The 14,760-nt window shown below is 45.7% G+C and overlaps 1 protein-coding gene across 3 annotated transcripts; it reads right to left on the bottom strand.

The window, feature by feature from the left end:
- Positions 1–287: 287 nt before the first annotated feature.
- On the bottom strand, positions 288–13,116 carry HMGCL (3-hydroxy-3-methylglutaryl-CoA lyase). 3 transcript variants are annotated; one of them, XM_033157747.1, is made up of 9 exons: positions 10,966–11,031; positions 10,024–10,107; positions 7,913–8,020; positions 6,416–6,511; positions 4,788–4,936; positions 4,187–4,250; positions 3,014–3,202; positions 2,012–2,137; positions 288–1,213 (listed from the first exon to the last, which is right to left on the bottom strand). In XM_033157747.1, exons 1-9 carry the CDS (start codon positions 11,014–11,016, stop codon positions 1,112–1,114), a joined length of 969 nt encoding a protein of 322 aa, XP_033013638.1. In that variant the 5' UTR covers positions 11,017–11,031; the 3' UTR covers positions 288–1,111. The 3 variants fall into 3 exon arrangements, with proteins under 3 accessions (XP_033013638.1, XP_033013639.1, XP_033013637.1); XM_033157748.1 differs by lacking the exon at positions 10,966–11,031 and adding an exon at positions 12,984–13,116 and having other exon boundaries at positions 289–1,213; XM_033157746.1 differs by lacking the exon at positions 10,966–11,031 and adding an exon at positions 11,198–11,316 and having other exon boundaries at positions 289–1,213.
- Positions 13,117–14,760: the final 1,644 nt, after the last annotated feature.

Here is a 14,760-nt window from a genome sequence, read left to right on the forward strand (position 1 = left end):
CAGGAGGAGGAGCTTGTGATGGGCTTCTCCTACGAGAGGGAGTCTTCAGGGGGACAGGAGTTGGGAGTCAGGCCAGGATCCCACCCTCTGAGGCCCAACAACAAGATTTCAGCAAAGGTTTCAGAGAGGCTACTTGCTTTTAGATATAGAAAGTAGCATATTTAATTGGTTAATTCTTTTTAATTCCTTGGGATAGGTGTGGCGAACAGAAGGCAAAAACTACTGCCTGTTTCGGGTTGCCCACTTATATCCCCACAAGATGATTGAGAAAGACATCACGGGGGGGGGGGGGTTACTCCACAGCGCACTGTTGACGCAACCACAATGTCACATAGGAAACTCCGAATGAGAAAAGAGGAAGAGATAAATTATGGCCCAAGCAAATGCAGGGTCCAAAAATACAAATAGGGATAGAGGTATATAGGACGCTCCCATGAAGATGGATGTTTTAAAAAGCTCCAATTGATGCTGGAAGATTCAAGACAGGAAAAAAGGAAGATCTTCTTCACAAACTGCAGTGTTTAAACGAGGGCATTTGCTCCCAAAATATGTAGTGACAACCCCCAACTTGGATGGCTTTAAAAGGCAAATTCATGGTAGATAAGGCTATGAACCGCTATGGCTAGGTTCCCCCTCCCGTGTCAGAAGCAGTATTCCTCTGAATATCATTTGGAGCGAACCTCAGATGAGGAGAGCCCCACTGCACTCTGGTCCTGCTTGTGAGCTTCCCATAGGACTCTGGTTAGCCACTGTGAGAATAAAATGCTGGACTATGACAGGCCTTTGGCCCAACCCAGCAGGGCTCTTTTATGACCCCCTGCAACAAATCTGTTCCCTGGAGGCAAGTTGTGACCAAGTGGGAAGGACTAAAGTTCTTTGCAAAGCCCAAGATATCCAACCAAGTGCAAATACAGTGCTCTAGACTACTTTTTTTTTAATGTCTCTTTTCAGGGTAAAATTTGGCTGACTCATCTTCCTGCCGTCGAGTCCGGAGACCACTGGAGAGTGCTTAAATAAAGTCAGGAGAGGAGAGCAAGTGCAAACATGGCAGATTCCAGAGTGTCGCTTGTAGTTTTGCTTCCAACAAGTCCCTTAAAAGCACTGCTCTGCTTCACAGTTTGCAGGAGGCCTGTGCCACTTTCGAATTGGTCCTCCTGTTCAACGCCTTGCAAATAAAGGTTCCTGCTTCCAGGAGTTTCGTGAGGTCCACACCCTTCATAGGGGAGAAGAAAAGAGACACATCTGCTTACTTTGTACATACAAAGCCGCATTAAATGACATCAGATCGTTTGTCCATCTAGTCTGGTACTGCCTGCACTTTTCAGACACTGGTCTTTCCAGCCCAGCAAGCTGAGGTCCTCTCCCACTTTTTTGTTTTTTTAAAGGGGAGATGCAGAGAATCGAACCTAAGACCTTCTACACCCAAAAACATGTGCTCTTCCTCAGAGGTCACATCTGCACCAAGAATTTAAAGTACTCCTATACTGTGTTAACAATCATGGCTATCCTGGGAACTGTAGTTTGTTAACAGAGCTCATTAGGAGACCCCTGTTTCCCCCACAAAGCTACAATTCCTAGAGTTCCCTGGGGTTGGTTGTTAAAACACTCTGAGAATTGTATCTGTAAGCGTCTCCTGACAACTGTGCACACCCAGGATTTGTTGGGGAGGGGGGTAGACTTAAAAGTGGCATAGGAGTGATGGTATGAACATGACCAAAGATATAGCCCTTACTCAGAAGAATATAATTTTGAGGCAGGTAACTCCCTCATGCAGTGGAAAACTTCAGACAACCTGTTTCCACCAACACATATACAACATTACACACAGTGGCAGATAAAGAAGCTTGGCTGGATGCTCTGGTTAGGAGAGACATCAAGTACAATAGCAGCTGATCAGCCAACGAGGGCCCCAGACACCCATCTCTATCAAAGCAAAATAAAGACAAGCGTGCCTTGTACTAACTCCCAAAGCTAAGACAAGTGTGTCCCCCTCCTATGACCAAGTACTTACAGTGTGGATGCCAAGACCGTTGAGCATGTACACCATGTCTTCTGTGGCTACATTCCCAGATGCCCCTTGGGCATAGGGGCAGCCGCCAAGGCCAGCGACTGAGGAATCCACCACATTCACGCCCATCTGCGAACAGAAGCAGAGCCGTTCTAAGGAAAAGTCCTGCCTGGTCCGCCCAGTGAAATAGCAACTTATGGGCTGATTAACTAGACCAGGGATGTGGAACCGGTGGCCCCTTTGATGTGGGTGGTTCCTAGCTCTCATCAGCCCCAGCCAGCATGCCCAATGGCCAGGGATGAGGGGAGCTGTGAGCCAACAACTGGGAAGGCCACAGGTTTCCCATCGCTGAATTAGACTGAAAATCCAAGTAAGGGGTTCTGCCTCCCTTTTCTTTTGCAAAAATAAAATAAAATAGGTCACCCCCCTTTCTTCCAGGGTATCAGAAATTCTTTTATGATTTGGGGAAGATGGATGTATGCTGGAGAGGCTCCTAAGAGCACTCCTTCTGAGTGGATCCTGTTTTATATGTAGTTCAAATGCCTTTTGTGGGTCCCAAACATACCCCTTTTATCCACACCAGGCTCTTTGGCGAGTCACTGTTAGTGGTCCCCCGTGGCTGAGATGCACGGCTTATATGTGCCAGGAGCTGTGCATTCAGAGGACCCAATTTTATAGAAGTTCCTTCCAGATGAGGTCAGACAGGTCCCTTCTTGAACTTACTACTGAAGACTGTTTTTTATTCCAGCAGGCATTTTAACAGAATTCTAATCTTTTGTTTGTTTCAATTGATTTTTACCTGCACTGTACTGAGTACATGGCTTACAGGCAATTCTAATTAAGTGATACATAAACTGTCAAAATAAATAGATAATCTCTATCCCAGGCAAGTATTGGCCAATGACCAGGGCTTGTTCGTGGCTAGCATGTGGATTGGATCGGTTGATTTGCGCCACCCATTTTAGTGAATTATGTCTTGAGCTATGAAAACAGCAAGGAAGTCACCTGAAGCGCTACCAGCGTGTTGGCGAGTGCCTGCCCGTAAGTGTCATGGCAGTGAACAGCCAGTGCTCCAAGAGGCACCTCCTTCATGACAGCAGAGAGCATGTCCTTCATGTTGCCAGGGGTCCCAACGCCGATGGTATCACCAAGGGAAATCTCGTAGCACCCCATGGCATACATTTTCTTTGAAACCTGCAGCAGAGAACAGAACATTTGCATAATTTCCAACACAAGAAGCTGCCTGACACCAAGTTGGACCACCGGCCCGTCTAGCCCAGTGTTGTTTAGAGCAGAGCTTCCCAAACTTAGATCTCCAGCTGTTTTTGGACTACAACTCCCATCATCCCTGACCACGGGTCCTACTAGGTAGGGATGGTGGGAGTTGTAGTCCAAAAAACGGCTGGAGGCCCACATTTGGGAAACCCTGGTTTAGAGTGAGTGGCAGTGGCTCTACGGGATCTCAGACAGGCTTGTCCCCAGGCCTACCGTACTTGGAGAGGGTAGGGACTGAACCTGTGACTTTCTGCGCAGCAAGGCAGGTGCTCTACTACTGCCCTTCCCATGCATACCTACCATTTAAAGTCTGAGCTACACAATGTAAGGAGCACAGGGACAAAGCAAAAAGCAGGAGCCCATGGCTGAGTTCCATCCTCCCTTTGCGTAACATATACTTCCGTTCACCCCATGTCCCAATATTATGGTGTGAGTTTTCCTGCTCTTCGCATTGTTGGCTGCTGGTGGTGAGGATAAGGGGTGCACAGTGAATACATGCAGCTGTTTTCTACTAAGTCAGTCCATTCTTTCACCTGGCCCAGTACTGGGCTCGTCGCACCCCTGCACTGCTGTCAGAACACAGTGCATGGTGAATGGTGTCTGTGTGCCTATATGGTATATATACACACACCAACTTAATACACGGCTGCCATTTGGGATGGCAGTCCTATGCTCTTTGGAAAGTGCAATTCCGTCTCGAAAAAGGCGCCTGTTGCTTTTTCCACCTGTGCAATGAGAACTGAAACGACGGCAGCTACAACATGCAGTGCTGATGTGCAACCGTCTACTGATGGACGTTACCAAGAATATCAAAGACAGAAGGCCGCCGCCCACAAATGCCTTTCAATATTGATGCTGGGTGCACAGTGGATGCCACAACACCCAACTGCAACATATACTCACTTCTGCTACTTTAGCAGGAGCAATCTTGCCTTCATATGGGCAGCCAAGGACACAGGAGACATACCTGCATGAAGGGGAAAAGAACAGGGCACTATTATACCCAATACAAGCGGGAGTTTCAAATGCCTTTTACACAATCAGAACGGCAGCCTCAGGCCACCGGCCTCACACGTGACCTATAAATCATTTGCAGAATAAAAGTAGCATTGGCGTGTTCCTAGGGATTTACAACCAAGCCTGTGGTATGAAAACCTCACCACAGCCTGTTATATACACCAGAATCTTCACTCCCATCACATAAAAATGTGAAGAGCTCCCTCGCCCGCCTACTGGAGAGTGGCAGCTACTTCCTCACGTACATGAAAGACAGCAACCGATGGCCACAACCCCAATTATGGCTTATTAGGACCGCGTTATGGAAAGCTCCTTCAGGCCATCTCAGAGATGATCCAGTATTTTGGTTCTGAATCCCCTCCCCTCTCCCAAACCTCACCAGCACATTTGTAAATGTAAATGTAACAATAATAAATCAATCACGGTAGATTAGCAGATAGAGAGGAACGTTCAAAAACCTCAGTTAGCACACGGCCCTAAAGCTTACCCTCGGACCGGGATGCCGCTTTCTCTAGCTGCACTCAGGACATCACTGAATCTGTCCAGACTCTCCTCAATGGAACAGTTGATGTTCTTCTTTGTGAAAAGTTCTGATGCTGCCCCGAAGACTGACACCTCCTTAGCTCCTGCTGCCACCTGCCAATACAGGGAATATGCCCTATATATCGCTCCCTCTGATAAGTGAACTCAGGTGGTGGTGAGTGACAACAATTGAATTTTCAAACTCAGGTGGTGACTGCAAGCCATCTTGATTTTCTGCTTATCTTTTAATGCAGGGCTTGCCAACCTTTTCGGATCGGGGGCACTTTTCGAATGTTGAGAAGCGCTGTGGGGGGCCAGTCACAAAATGGCTAGGGGCGGCATGGCATAACACAAAATTAGTTACTCTACTTTTCCGTGTACAAGACTGTGGTTTTTTCTTTAAAAATCATGCTAAAAAGTGGGGGTCGTCTTATACATGGGTAGTGCATAGGGTGGACGTTTGATTGGTTGCTGCCACGGCTGTCAGTCGCTATTGTGCATGTTATTGGTTGCTGCGTCAATGGGCGGTGTTGACTGGCTGACACCCCAGCAGTTGGGTGGGCGATTGGCAGCTTCTCCCGGCGATGGGATAGACGGGAGGCTGATTTTGCATCGTGTTTGAGTGAGCGAGTTTTGGCAATCCCCCCTTGAAAAAAAAAGCTCAACAACCCTAGACAATCCTCCACAAAAAAGCTCAACAACTCTGAGCCATCTACCCCCTTTTTCTAAAATTTGAGAGGCAGTCTTATACACGGCGGCGTCTTATAGATGGAAAAGTATGGTACCTCCCCAACAACCTTATGCTAACCATGGGAAGTCAGCTATGTCTGTCTGCTCCTGGTTGTGGAGATCACATAATATTGATTCTACACGTATGAACGATAGTTGCTGTGTAATAACAGGAGGCATTTCGCAGCACCAGGTGGCAACATCACACTCGCTCTCATTTCACAGAAATTGATTAGAAGGTACCTGAATATTTTGCCCCCAAACTTTCTTCCTATGAGGAATAGGGACGGGGTGGTTGTTGTTGTTGTTTATACAAAACCTAGTGTCTGGGACACCTGCCTGGGGCAGCAGTGAAAGCCTTTGCAAGGTGCAGGGTAGGGGACCTCTGTTTTAGTGGGGTAGATCTGATCTATTATACGTATTATTGGCACAAGCATTTTAGGTTGTGTTTATTCTTCTTTTCACTCGTTTTTAAAGTTCCTATTTGTAAGTCACCCTGAGTTCACCTTTCTGGGAAAAAGGGACTAATCAATACAATCAACAAATAAATAATGTACAAAAATCGTACCAAAATGGGCCTGGTTGACCCGATTTAAGGCTACATTTAGCTAATTAAGATTCCTGTGATGCTGGGGAGACTTTTTCCAGCATGGCCTACAGGTTTTCACATATACAAGCACCTTCACCGAGTTCAATTTGGGGGGTGGGGAATGTGCCTCCTGGATTTAAATAAATGAGCTGCCTGTCCAGGTACACCATACCTGGAATAGGATATGAAATTGCAGTCATAGTTGTGTATTTCTCACTTTAAAGATCTCTACTGAAGCCATGACCTCAGAGCTTCTGCACTGCCATCTTCCTTACCGCTGCTTGGAAGCCTTTGAGGTTGGGAGTCAAAACAGGGTAGCTGATCCCAGGAACCTTCCGAATCCCTTGCATGACTTCAGTATGATCAGCCATCTAAGTTGCAAAACGAAGAACATAGAAGACAGGAGTGTGGATTTGATATCCCACTTTTCACTACCCGATAGGAGTCTCAAAGTGGCTAACATTCTCCTTTCCCTTCCTCCCCCACAACAAACACTCTGTGAGGTGAGTGGGGCTGAGAGACTTCAAAGAAGTGTGAGTAGCCCAAGGTCACCCAGCAGCTGCATGTGGAGGAGCGGAGACGCGAACCCGGTTCCCCAGATTACGAGTCTACCGCTCTTAACCACTACACCATCACAGGATTTTAGTTTTCCACTGTAAAAGAGGGCAGCACCTTAAAGCTTCCAAAACCCTCACAGATCAAAATGAGAAAAAGAAATAGGATTGTTAGGCGACAAGTGAAAAGTATTTTTAAGACGTTGGCATATCCAAGACAGACTTTCCTCAATGAAAAGCGGGTTCCTCTTGCAAGCTCTGCTTCCATTATTAGCTGGTTTTTAAAGAGGGACTCTAGCTTTCTGAACAATGTTTTACAATAACAGGTGGCTTTGAGAACGATGCTCAGTAATCTACGAAGATCAGAAACTTTTTATAACAGAAACAACCCATCTGCATGCTGCTGTGTTAAACTGCTGCATAGCCACATTACGCTTAGCAACCCTGGGGGGAAGTCCTGAGAATCAGAGTGTGGCTCCCAGCTTCCCAGACCTGCACTAAATTATAGTTTGGAATTTTGTTGTTGTTGTTCAGTTGTGTGTGACTCTTCGTGACCCCATGGACCAGAGCACGCCAGGCACGCCTATCTTTCACTAGTCTGGAATTACCTATATGCAAATGGGGCCTATGAAAGAAACCAAGTTGAGACACAGTAATTTATCTAAGCCACCCAGCAAGGTTATGGGAGAAGCAGAGACCCACTCTCTTCACGGCATCCCACTATGAGACTCACACGTCAGCAACATGAATTTGAGGATATGAGGTTTGGAGCTTTCAGGGTTAAAGAAGCTCAACAGTACGCCCCTCCCACAGGGAGGATGTTTCACAAACATCCGGGGTATCTGCTGTATGCGATGTCTTTGTGATTTATGTAACGCACCTTTATTTCTTGTTCAGCCTTACTTTCGCTTTTGAGCGAAACGGAGAGGCCGGAGATGTCCTCCCAGTCTCCGGGCGAAGCTCTATGATTTATATGTTTGTAATTAAAGCTTGCTTACTTTGAAACAACCCAGACATTGTGGAATTTATTGCTGGCACAAGGCACACACACCGTTGCGCAAGAAGAAGAAGTAAGAAGTTTGAAAAAACTCTGCAAAAGCACTGGAGAAGCAGGAAAACGCAGAGGAAGCGTAGCTGGACACCATTCCAAGTGCTAAACTGGTTTTGAGGCTTTTCCAGTTAAAACCAAAAGCCCAACAGAGGGTCAGCCATACTGACCTGAGGAATCCATTTGGGAGACACAAAACTGGTAGCTTCTATGACCGAAAGACCCGTTTCCGACAGCATGTTGATTAAGTCAATTTTCACATGGGTGGGGACGATGTTCTAGAAAAAGAAAGGGACACATTTCCCACTTATAGCAATTCCACAATCCCTTCCAGAAAGTCTAATCAAACCCTTCTCTGAGGTAGAACAAAAGAGGCTTTGAAGGGTTGGGGAAGGCCACTGAGGTGGAGGATCACAAACTGGAAGGCAAGACGGATGCCTCTTATTGGAGACAAGGGAGTGGAAATGGCTGGGATCTTTATACAATGATCTTTTTAAAAAAAAAAAATTACAGACAGATGAATTACCACAACCTTTTTGCATTTCTTTAATTTTTATACTGCATCTGACCTTGAGCTTTTGAGAATGGAGAAGACTAAAAATCTCTTATTATAATAAACAATAAATGTGTAAGAACCGGCTACACTGAACTCGGTGGGGCTTACACTGTTAAGACAATTTTGCATCACTGTGAGTTTTGCGCACCAAACAGCCTGCCAGAGGGACAAAGATTTCCTGTTTTGCAACCTGGTAGCGCTGGACAGACTTTGCAATAGGTAAACATTCACGTCAAGCCTTAAACAAACTCCCTGGCTCTGACTTTGTGTATTTGGGGAGATTTCTCTCTCTCTCTCCACAGTTACCGTAGGTCAGAACTTGTACTGTTTTACCTAGTTGGCTACCTGAAATGATTAAATAGCTTTAGAAGAGGGTCGGAGAAATTCAGGGAGGACAAGTGGTCTATCAATGGCTGCTAGTCATGATGCCAATAGGCAACCTTCCAGTTTAGAAGCATTATGCCTCTGAACACCAGCTGCTGTGAAGCAGCAGCAGCAGCAGGAGAGGCCCATTACTCTCATGTGGGCTTCTCAGGGACATTGTGTTGGCCACTTGGAAATCTGGGTGTGGGGCTAGACAGACCACTGGCCCGATGGGGACGTATTCTTGGTATTCCAACAGGATTTTTCATTATGCCTTTATCAAGTCAGTATCTCCATGGGGTGCAGGTAAGACTGCTAAAATCCCCCAATAGAACTTCCAAGATATGGTTCACGGACATAAACAAAATCATACACATCCTACAAGCTGCAAAGGCTGCCACTGAAGCCAGAGGCAGACAGTACAATTCTGACTCCATGCCTGGATCTTGCAGCTTCTCCTCCTAGTACAGAAATCCTTCGATACTTCTGAATTATGCCATTTCAAGGCAAGAGCAGGTAAAATGTAGTGGCTAATAAGCTAAGCTTGCTATGAACCAGGGAGTGCCCAGTTCAAATCTTGCCTCTGCTATGGATGTAGTTTAGGGCAAACTATTCTCTGAGCCTCAATGTCCCATCTGCAATATGGGTACAACACCACTGACCTACCTTACATGTTTGCTGTTAGAACAGAAATAAGGTATGCAAAAGCATTTTGAGCAAAGAAAGAGGGACATAAATACTCAATGTTATTGGCGGCATCACTCATTAGGGTGCCAGTCTCCTGATCACAATGCCGCCTTAAATCCTTAAAATTGGAAACTATCAAGTTCTGTGTAATGCATAGTGCTTTTCAACCCAGAGCCTGCAAACATTATACATACTACTGTGCATGCTCATATGAATCTGATGAAATGCAACAAAGATCACAAAATGTTAGATTAGAGCATGTTATGAAATGTTATCTCTCAAGGTGCTCCTTATGATGGTCCATGGCATCTTTGCATCAGCTGCGCAGCAGGTTGTACCCATTTCACAGGCTGATTTAATTTATATGAGCTGCTGTATTGAAATGAACAAATGAGAAATTGAGCAGCAGAGACTGCAGTTTGCCCAGGCCTAAGTCTCTGAGGTGAGTCTAATGTGACCCGCCAGCCTGGATTGATGCATTTCTAGGGATCAACACACAGGAATTGCCAGAAACAAAGTAGGGCGAAAGGGTGAGGATGGAATTTTTTGAGCTGTGACCCGTGTTCTAGTTGGCAGCAAAATCAAAACAGCGCAGATATTGAAAGGGTAGGTTCATGAGAACAAATTACTGTAGGTTTCAGGAGCAAGACAAATAGCTTATCAGGAGTCATTTACCTTTTCATTTTGCAAGCCATCTCTTGGACCAACCTCAACTATTTTCACATATTTGGGAAGTGTACCAGCTGCTGTTGAGCTGAGCTGTAGAGGAGGAAAAATGATAAATTTATTTATTTACAACTGGGATAAAAATACATTTTCACAATGTTCTTATCAATCAACATGCCTAATGAATAATTAATGAAAAGGCATATGGAAGTCCATCTTGGGTACAGTACATAGCTAAACTAAAGGATTTGCTTCCGTAAGATGTAGCAATGGTCCCCGATTTGGATGGCTTTAAATGGGGTTCAGGACAAATTCATAGAGGTTAAAAGCAATTCACGGAGGGCAAAAACCAAAATATAGAGTAGATTCAACTAAGTTTGACATCTGTCCTTCTAGCATTTTTTGAAGGGTGGGCAGAATGTAGACACTGATCTACTGGTAGATCTCTGGGAGATTTACAGTAGACCAGCAAGGATTCCCAATTGTTTCAGAACAGCAACAACAAAATGTCATCCCTTACATCCCGGGGAGGGGGGGGGGGATCCTAATATCCTGAAATGAATAAAGCTTAAAGTGGAATGGATTTGTGCGTGGAAGGACTATAAGCCCACCTCCAAATGATTCCTCATGCCTCACAGCACTTTATTCATGTATTTCCCCAGAGAACCCTGGGAAAGTGCATCATTAAAAAAAAAACCTCTATAGTCCTGTATATACATATATCCATAAAACATGTTCTTATTCAGTGATTCCCAAGTTAGTAAAAACCTTTGGAACTGTTTTTTGTTTTTCTGGAGAATTTGTACGTAAACGAAACGGACCTCTACCATTCTCCGGCAAAAGGTGCACTTGTTCCTCTTGCCAGTCTGAATCTGCGAGTCACTGCAAGTGTTTACCGGTATCTTGCACACTGGCTGGTGGAGCTCGGGAGGTTGCAGTGCAACAACTAACCTGAAACGTGCCCTCCCCACTGGCCCTACAAGCAGCCTGTCTGGGGCCCATGTAGAAAACATCTGGAAGTGGCCCCTGCCGTTCGCAGGCCACCCCATTAGCAGCTGCCAGGGGCAGCTTAGGGACACCCCTCCCCACGGAGAGCCGCCACAACCGCAGCGCCCGAAGCAGCAGCAGCAGCAACGTCCCACTTCCCAACCTGGAACCGCCCCAACTCTGCTCTCCCGCTCACCGGGCGCAGCGAAGCCACCAGCCGCGGGAGCGCCCGCTTGGCCGCCACCATGTCGCCGCTTCTCCTCCTTCTCCAGCGAGAGTCCGCGACTGGAAGCGGGTCACGTGACGGTGGGAGGGCTTTGTTCCTCCACGTGACCCGCTTCCCTTGATGCGCGTGCGGCGGAGTGGGCGGCGCTGGCGCGTTCGTCTTCCCGAGAACACGGGCGAGGCTTCACCTGGTGAATCTCTGCCTGTCCGCTTGGGGAAAAGTCGCCGAGAATGGGAGCCCCCGCCACGGTTTATTTTATGCTCTTTACGCCTGAGCATGTGCAGAGTGCCTCCCTCGCCCCTGGCGGAGTAGCAGTAGCTGGCGCCGCCGCGCAGCTGGGAGTGCGGCAACCAGAACCAGAGCTTGAGGGGACAGCGTAAGAAGTGCTTTGATGAATCAGACGAAATGCTAATCGCGGCAGACACCTTCCTGCCGCCTCCAAGCAGGCGTTGCGCCTGAGAGGCTTTCAAGAAGGGAATAGGCGCTTCCTGTATTTTCTGACCGGCTACAACTGTTAAGAGCTCTGTGCCGGATTTACCTATAAATCTCTTGGGCCCCCCCAAAAAAAAATTAAAAGGGAAAAAACAACTGGATGTACATTTTTATCTTACGTACATGTACATAAGATAAAAAAACAAATAAAATAAAACCTACATACAGCAAGTGTTTTGTGTTGTGTAGGCTCCTATTTGTTATGTGCAAATTGCTTTAGATACCTATTAGGTCCATAAATTACCATATAGCACATATTCAACACAAAAAATGGTGACAATTTGTTGTTGACAAAGGACAGCTGGACATATAAAGGGCCCCATTACCTTCAGTCTCCTGCCAACCTAGCAGTTCGAAAGCACGTCAAAGTGCAAGTAGATAAATAGGTACCACTCTGGCGGGAAGGTAAACGGCTTTTTCGTGCACTACTCTGGTTCACCAGAAGCGGCTTAGTCATGCTGGCCACATGATCTGGAAGCTGTACGCTGGCTCCCTCGGCCAGTAAAGCGAGATGAGCGCCGCAACCCCAGTCATCTGCAACTGGACCTAATGGTCAGGGGTCTCTTTACCTCATCAAACCTAAATCCGGCTCTCTATGTATAAAATGACACCAGACCCATACAAGCATAACAAGGACTGTTTTTGACAAAGGTAAGCATGACATGCAAGTAACATGCAAGTTCCCTATCAGAGTTTCACATTTTTGTATTTGCTTGAGTTATGCTTGAACCTCAACATCCGAAGCAAATCCCTCACCTTCAAAGCTCTTCCTGGTCAAGCCTGATTTCCTGTTATCTCTTTGCCCCGTAACTTTCCCACCTCTTAGCATTAGTCACATGGCTACTATGAAGTTTCCTGCTAACAATCTGAGCTTATGCACAATAGGGACGGCAGCCCTACATTGCTCTTGACCACTCTCAGCTGCTGCTGCTCGTACCTGAAAATCCCTTCCAAATACCTGATGCCACCTTTCTGCCCTGCTTTGTGTTCTTCTCAACTTACTAAGAGGCTAAAGAAAGCAATGTAATGACACATAATCAATTACACCTCATTTTGCTTGCTACACTTATCAGCCTAACATATAGTGGCCTTCAAAAAAACAAAAACAAAAACCCAACCTATACAGTATGGTACTATCCATCCTTCAGGTGTACCGGAATTCTCAAACGTGCATATAGGATACAAGAGATAACCATGATTTTTTCCCTAATAGCTGAAACAACTCATTACACATACTATTTGCACTCATTTTTGAAAAGTATACCTGTCCCATCAGGCTTCCTCTTCGTAAAGGTCCCATTTTGCACTCTGGTGTCTCCTGCTCACACAGGGGTTTGACTTAGCTTGGCCTGCACGGGTGACTTGCAGCACTGCCCTAAGTGCATTTATACCACTAAAGCAACATAAGCCTGCGGCTCTGAGATAAGAGCTATTTGTTTTGGCTCTAAAACTGCCAATTTTATTTACTTGAGATATTCCCTTCACCCAAGGGTCTATGGAATGAAGTGGAAAGGTGTGTTACTATTCTCCTCCCTCCCACCAAAGTTCACAATTGTTGCGACCCAGCGCCAAGAGAGTTTTGGATGCCCAGTATATACTCAGCATTTTAGCATCGTGGCATTTTTCTCAGTATGTTGCAAGGAATGATCAATGCCAAAAGCTATTTGCCAATGTCCCCAAGCCAGGAGACAGATGACATCAATTGCATTTTTTGGATCCCCCTAACTGGCACTGAGCTTGAGCTTTTGAGGTTGACTGTTACTTCACAGCACTGCAATTAATGATTGAACCAGGATGTTCATTGGAAACCACCTTTCTTTGGAACACGCATGGGTCTTTCCCCTTGAACATGTTAAAAATCATTTTAGAAATGATTGAAGGTAACTAAAGGGTTGAGAGAGGATTTCCTTTGCCTCCGAGGTAATGGATATCTCTGAAAAGTGCTGGAGTAAAACAATAGCACCCCTCTGGTGTCTCCTTGGCTTTCTCAAGAGCCTGTGTCCATGCTGTGAGCTGCTAAGTCCTAGATAAATCCCCTATTCTCTCATCCTATGCTTATCTATTATGGAGATAATAATACTATGGAGATAATAATACTAAGATGGTGATTAAATGTGGTATTATTATTCCACAGGATAATTGAAAAGCTGCATTTTATGTGCAGAAAAACTGGTCACCACAAAGGGCATTCTCACAAGCCAGTTCTAATGGCTGCCTACCCATTCCCAGTGTGGTGTAGTGGTTAAGAGCGGTAGACTCGTTATCTGGGGAACCGGGTTCGCGTCTCCACTCCTCCACATGCAGCTGCTGGGTGACCTTGGGCTAGTCACACTTCTCTGAAGTCTCTCAGCCCCACTCACCTCACAGAGTGTTTGTTTGTTGTGGGGGAGGAAGGGAAAGGAGAATGTTAGCCGCTTTGAGACTCCTTCGGGTAGTGAAAAGCGGGATATCAAATCCAAACTCTTCTTCTTCTTCTTCTTCTTCTTCTTCTTACCCATTTTGCTTCCAAACCTCACTTGTTGCAATGCCTTATATTCAGATCATGCAATGCTTTTACTTCAATTCCAATGTTTTATTATTTTTGCAAAACCAACATTTGAAATCAGATGTGAAAAACAGAAAAGGCACTGTGATCAATACATTGCAGAATAACACATCAGGAGGACCACTCATACCATGTGGTTCAATCTAGCAGTTTGGTTTTATTTAAAAAAATTAAACATCTGATTTAAAGTCATTCATTTACAGAGTTGCACCGTACGAGTTTCCTTTTGAAATATAGATACTGTCATATCTTGTCTTGATAGGCCATATGATGGAGGTGAAGAAATCACCTGTTATAGCTGCTAAGCAACTACAACACACTCCTTAAACCTGCTGGGATCTACTGCATTGCATGATCGTAGTCTAGAGGCCATAATGGGGGCGGCAGAATGCAGTTTGACTGCTACATACCACTTGCAGCAGAGATGGAGAACCTGTAGTGCCCAGCTGCAAGTTCCATCATCCTCAACTGGCTGGTGCTGATGGGAGCAAGACTA

This window comes from Lacerta agilis, chromosome 8 (assembly GCF_009819535.1).
Source record: "Lacerta agilis isolate rLacAgi1 chromosome 8, rLacAgi1.pri, whole genome shotgun sequence".
Lineage (NCBI taxonomy): Eukaryota > Metazoa > Chordata > Lepidosauria > Squamata > Lacertidae > Lacerta > Lacerta agilis.

Bases quoted from the DNA above. Each gene is read 5' to 3' on its own strand.
- HMGCL (XM_033157747.1), bottom strand. From the start codon at position 11,016: ATGGGCCCCAGACAGGCTGCTTGTAGGGCCAGTGGGGAGGGCACGTTT. The intron at 8,021-10,023 runs GTAAATGACTCC...TTCTTTTTCTAG, and splicing joins ATGGCTTGCAAAATGAAAAG to AACATCGTCCCCACCCATGT. The intron at 4,937-6,415 runs GTAAGGAAGATG...CTGTATTGGCAG, and splicing joins TCAAAGGCTTCCAAGCAGCG to GTGGCAGCAGGAGCTAAGGA.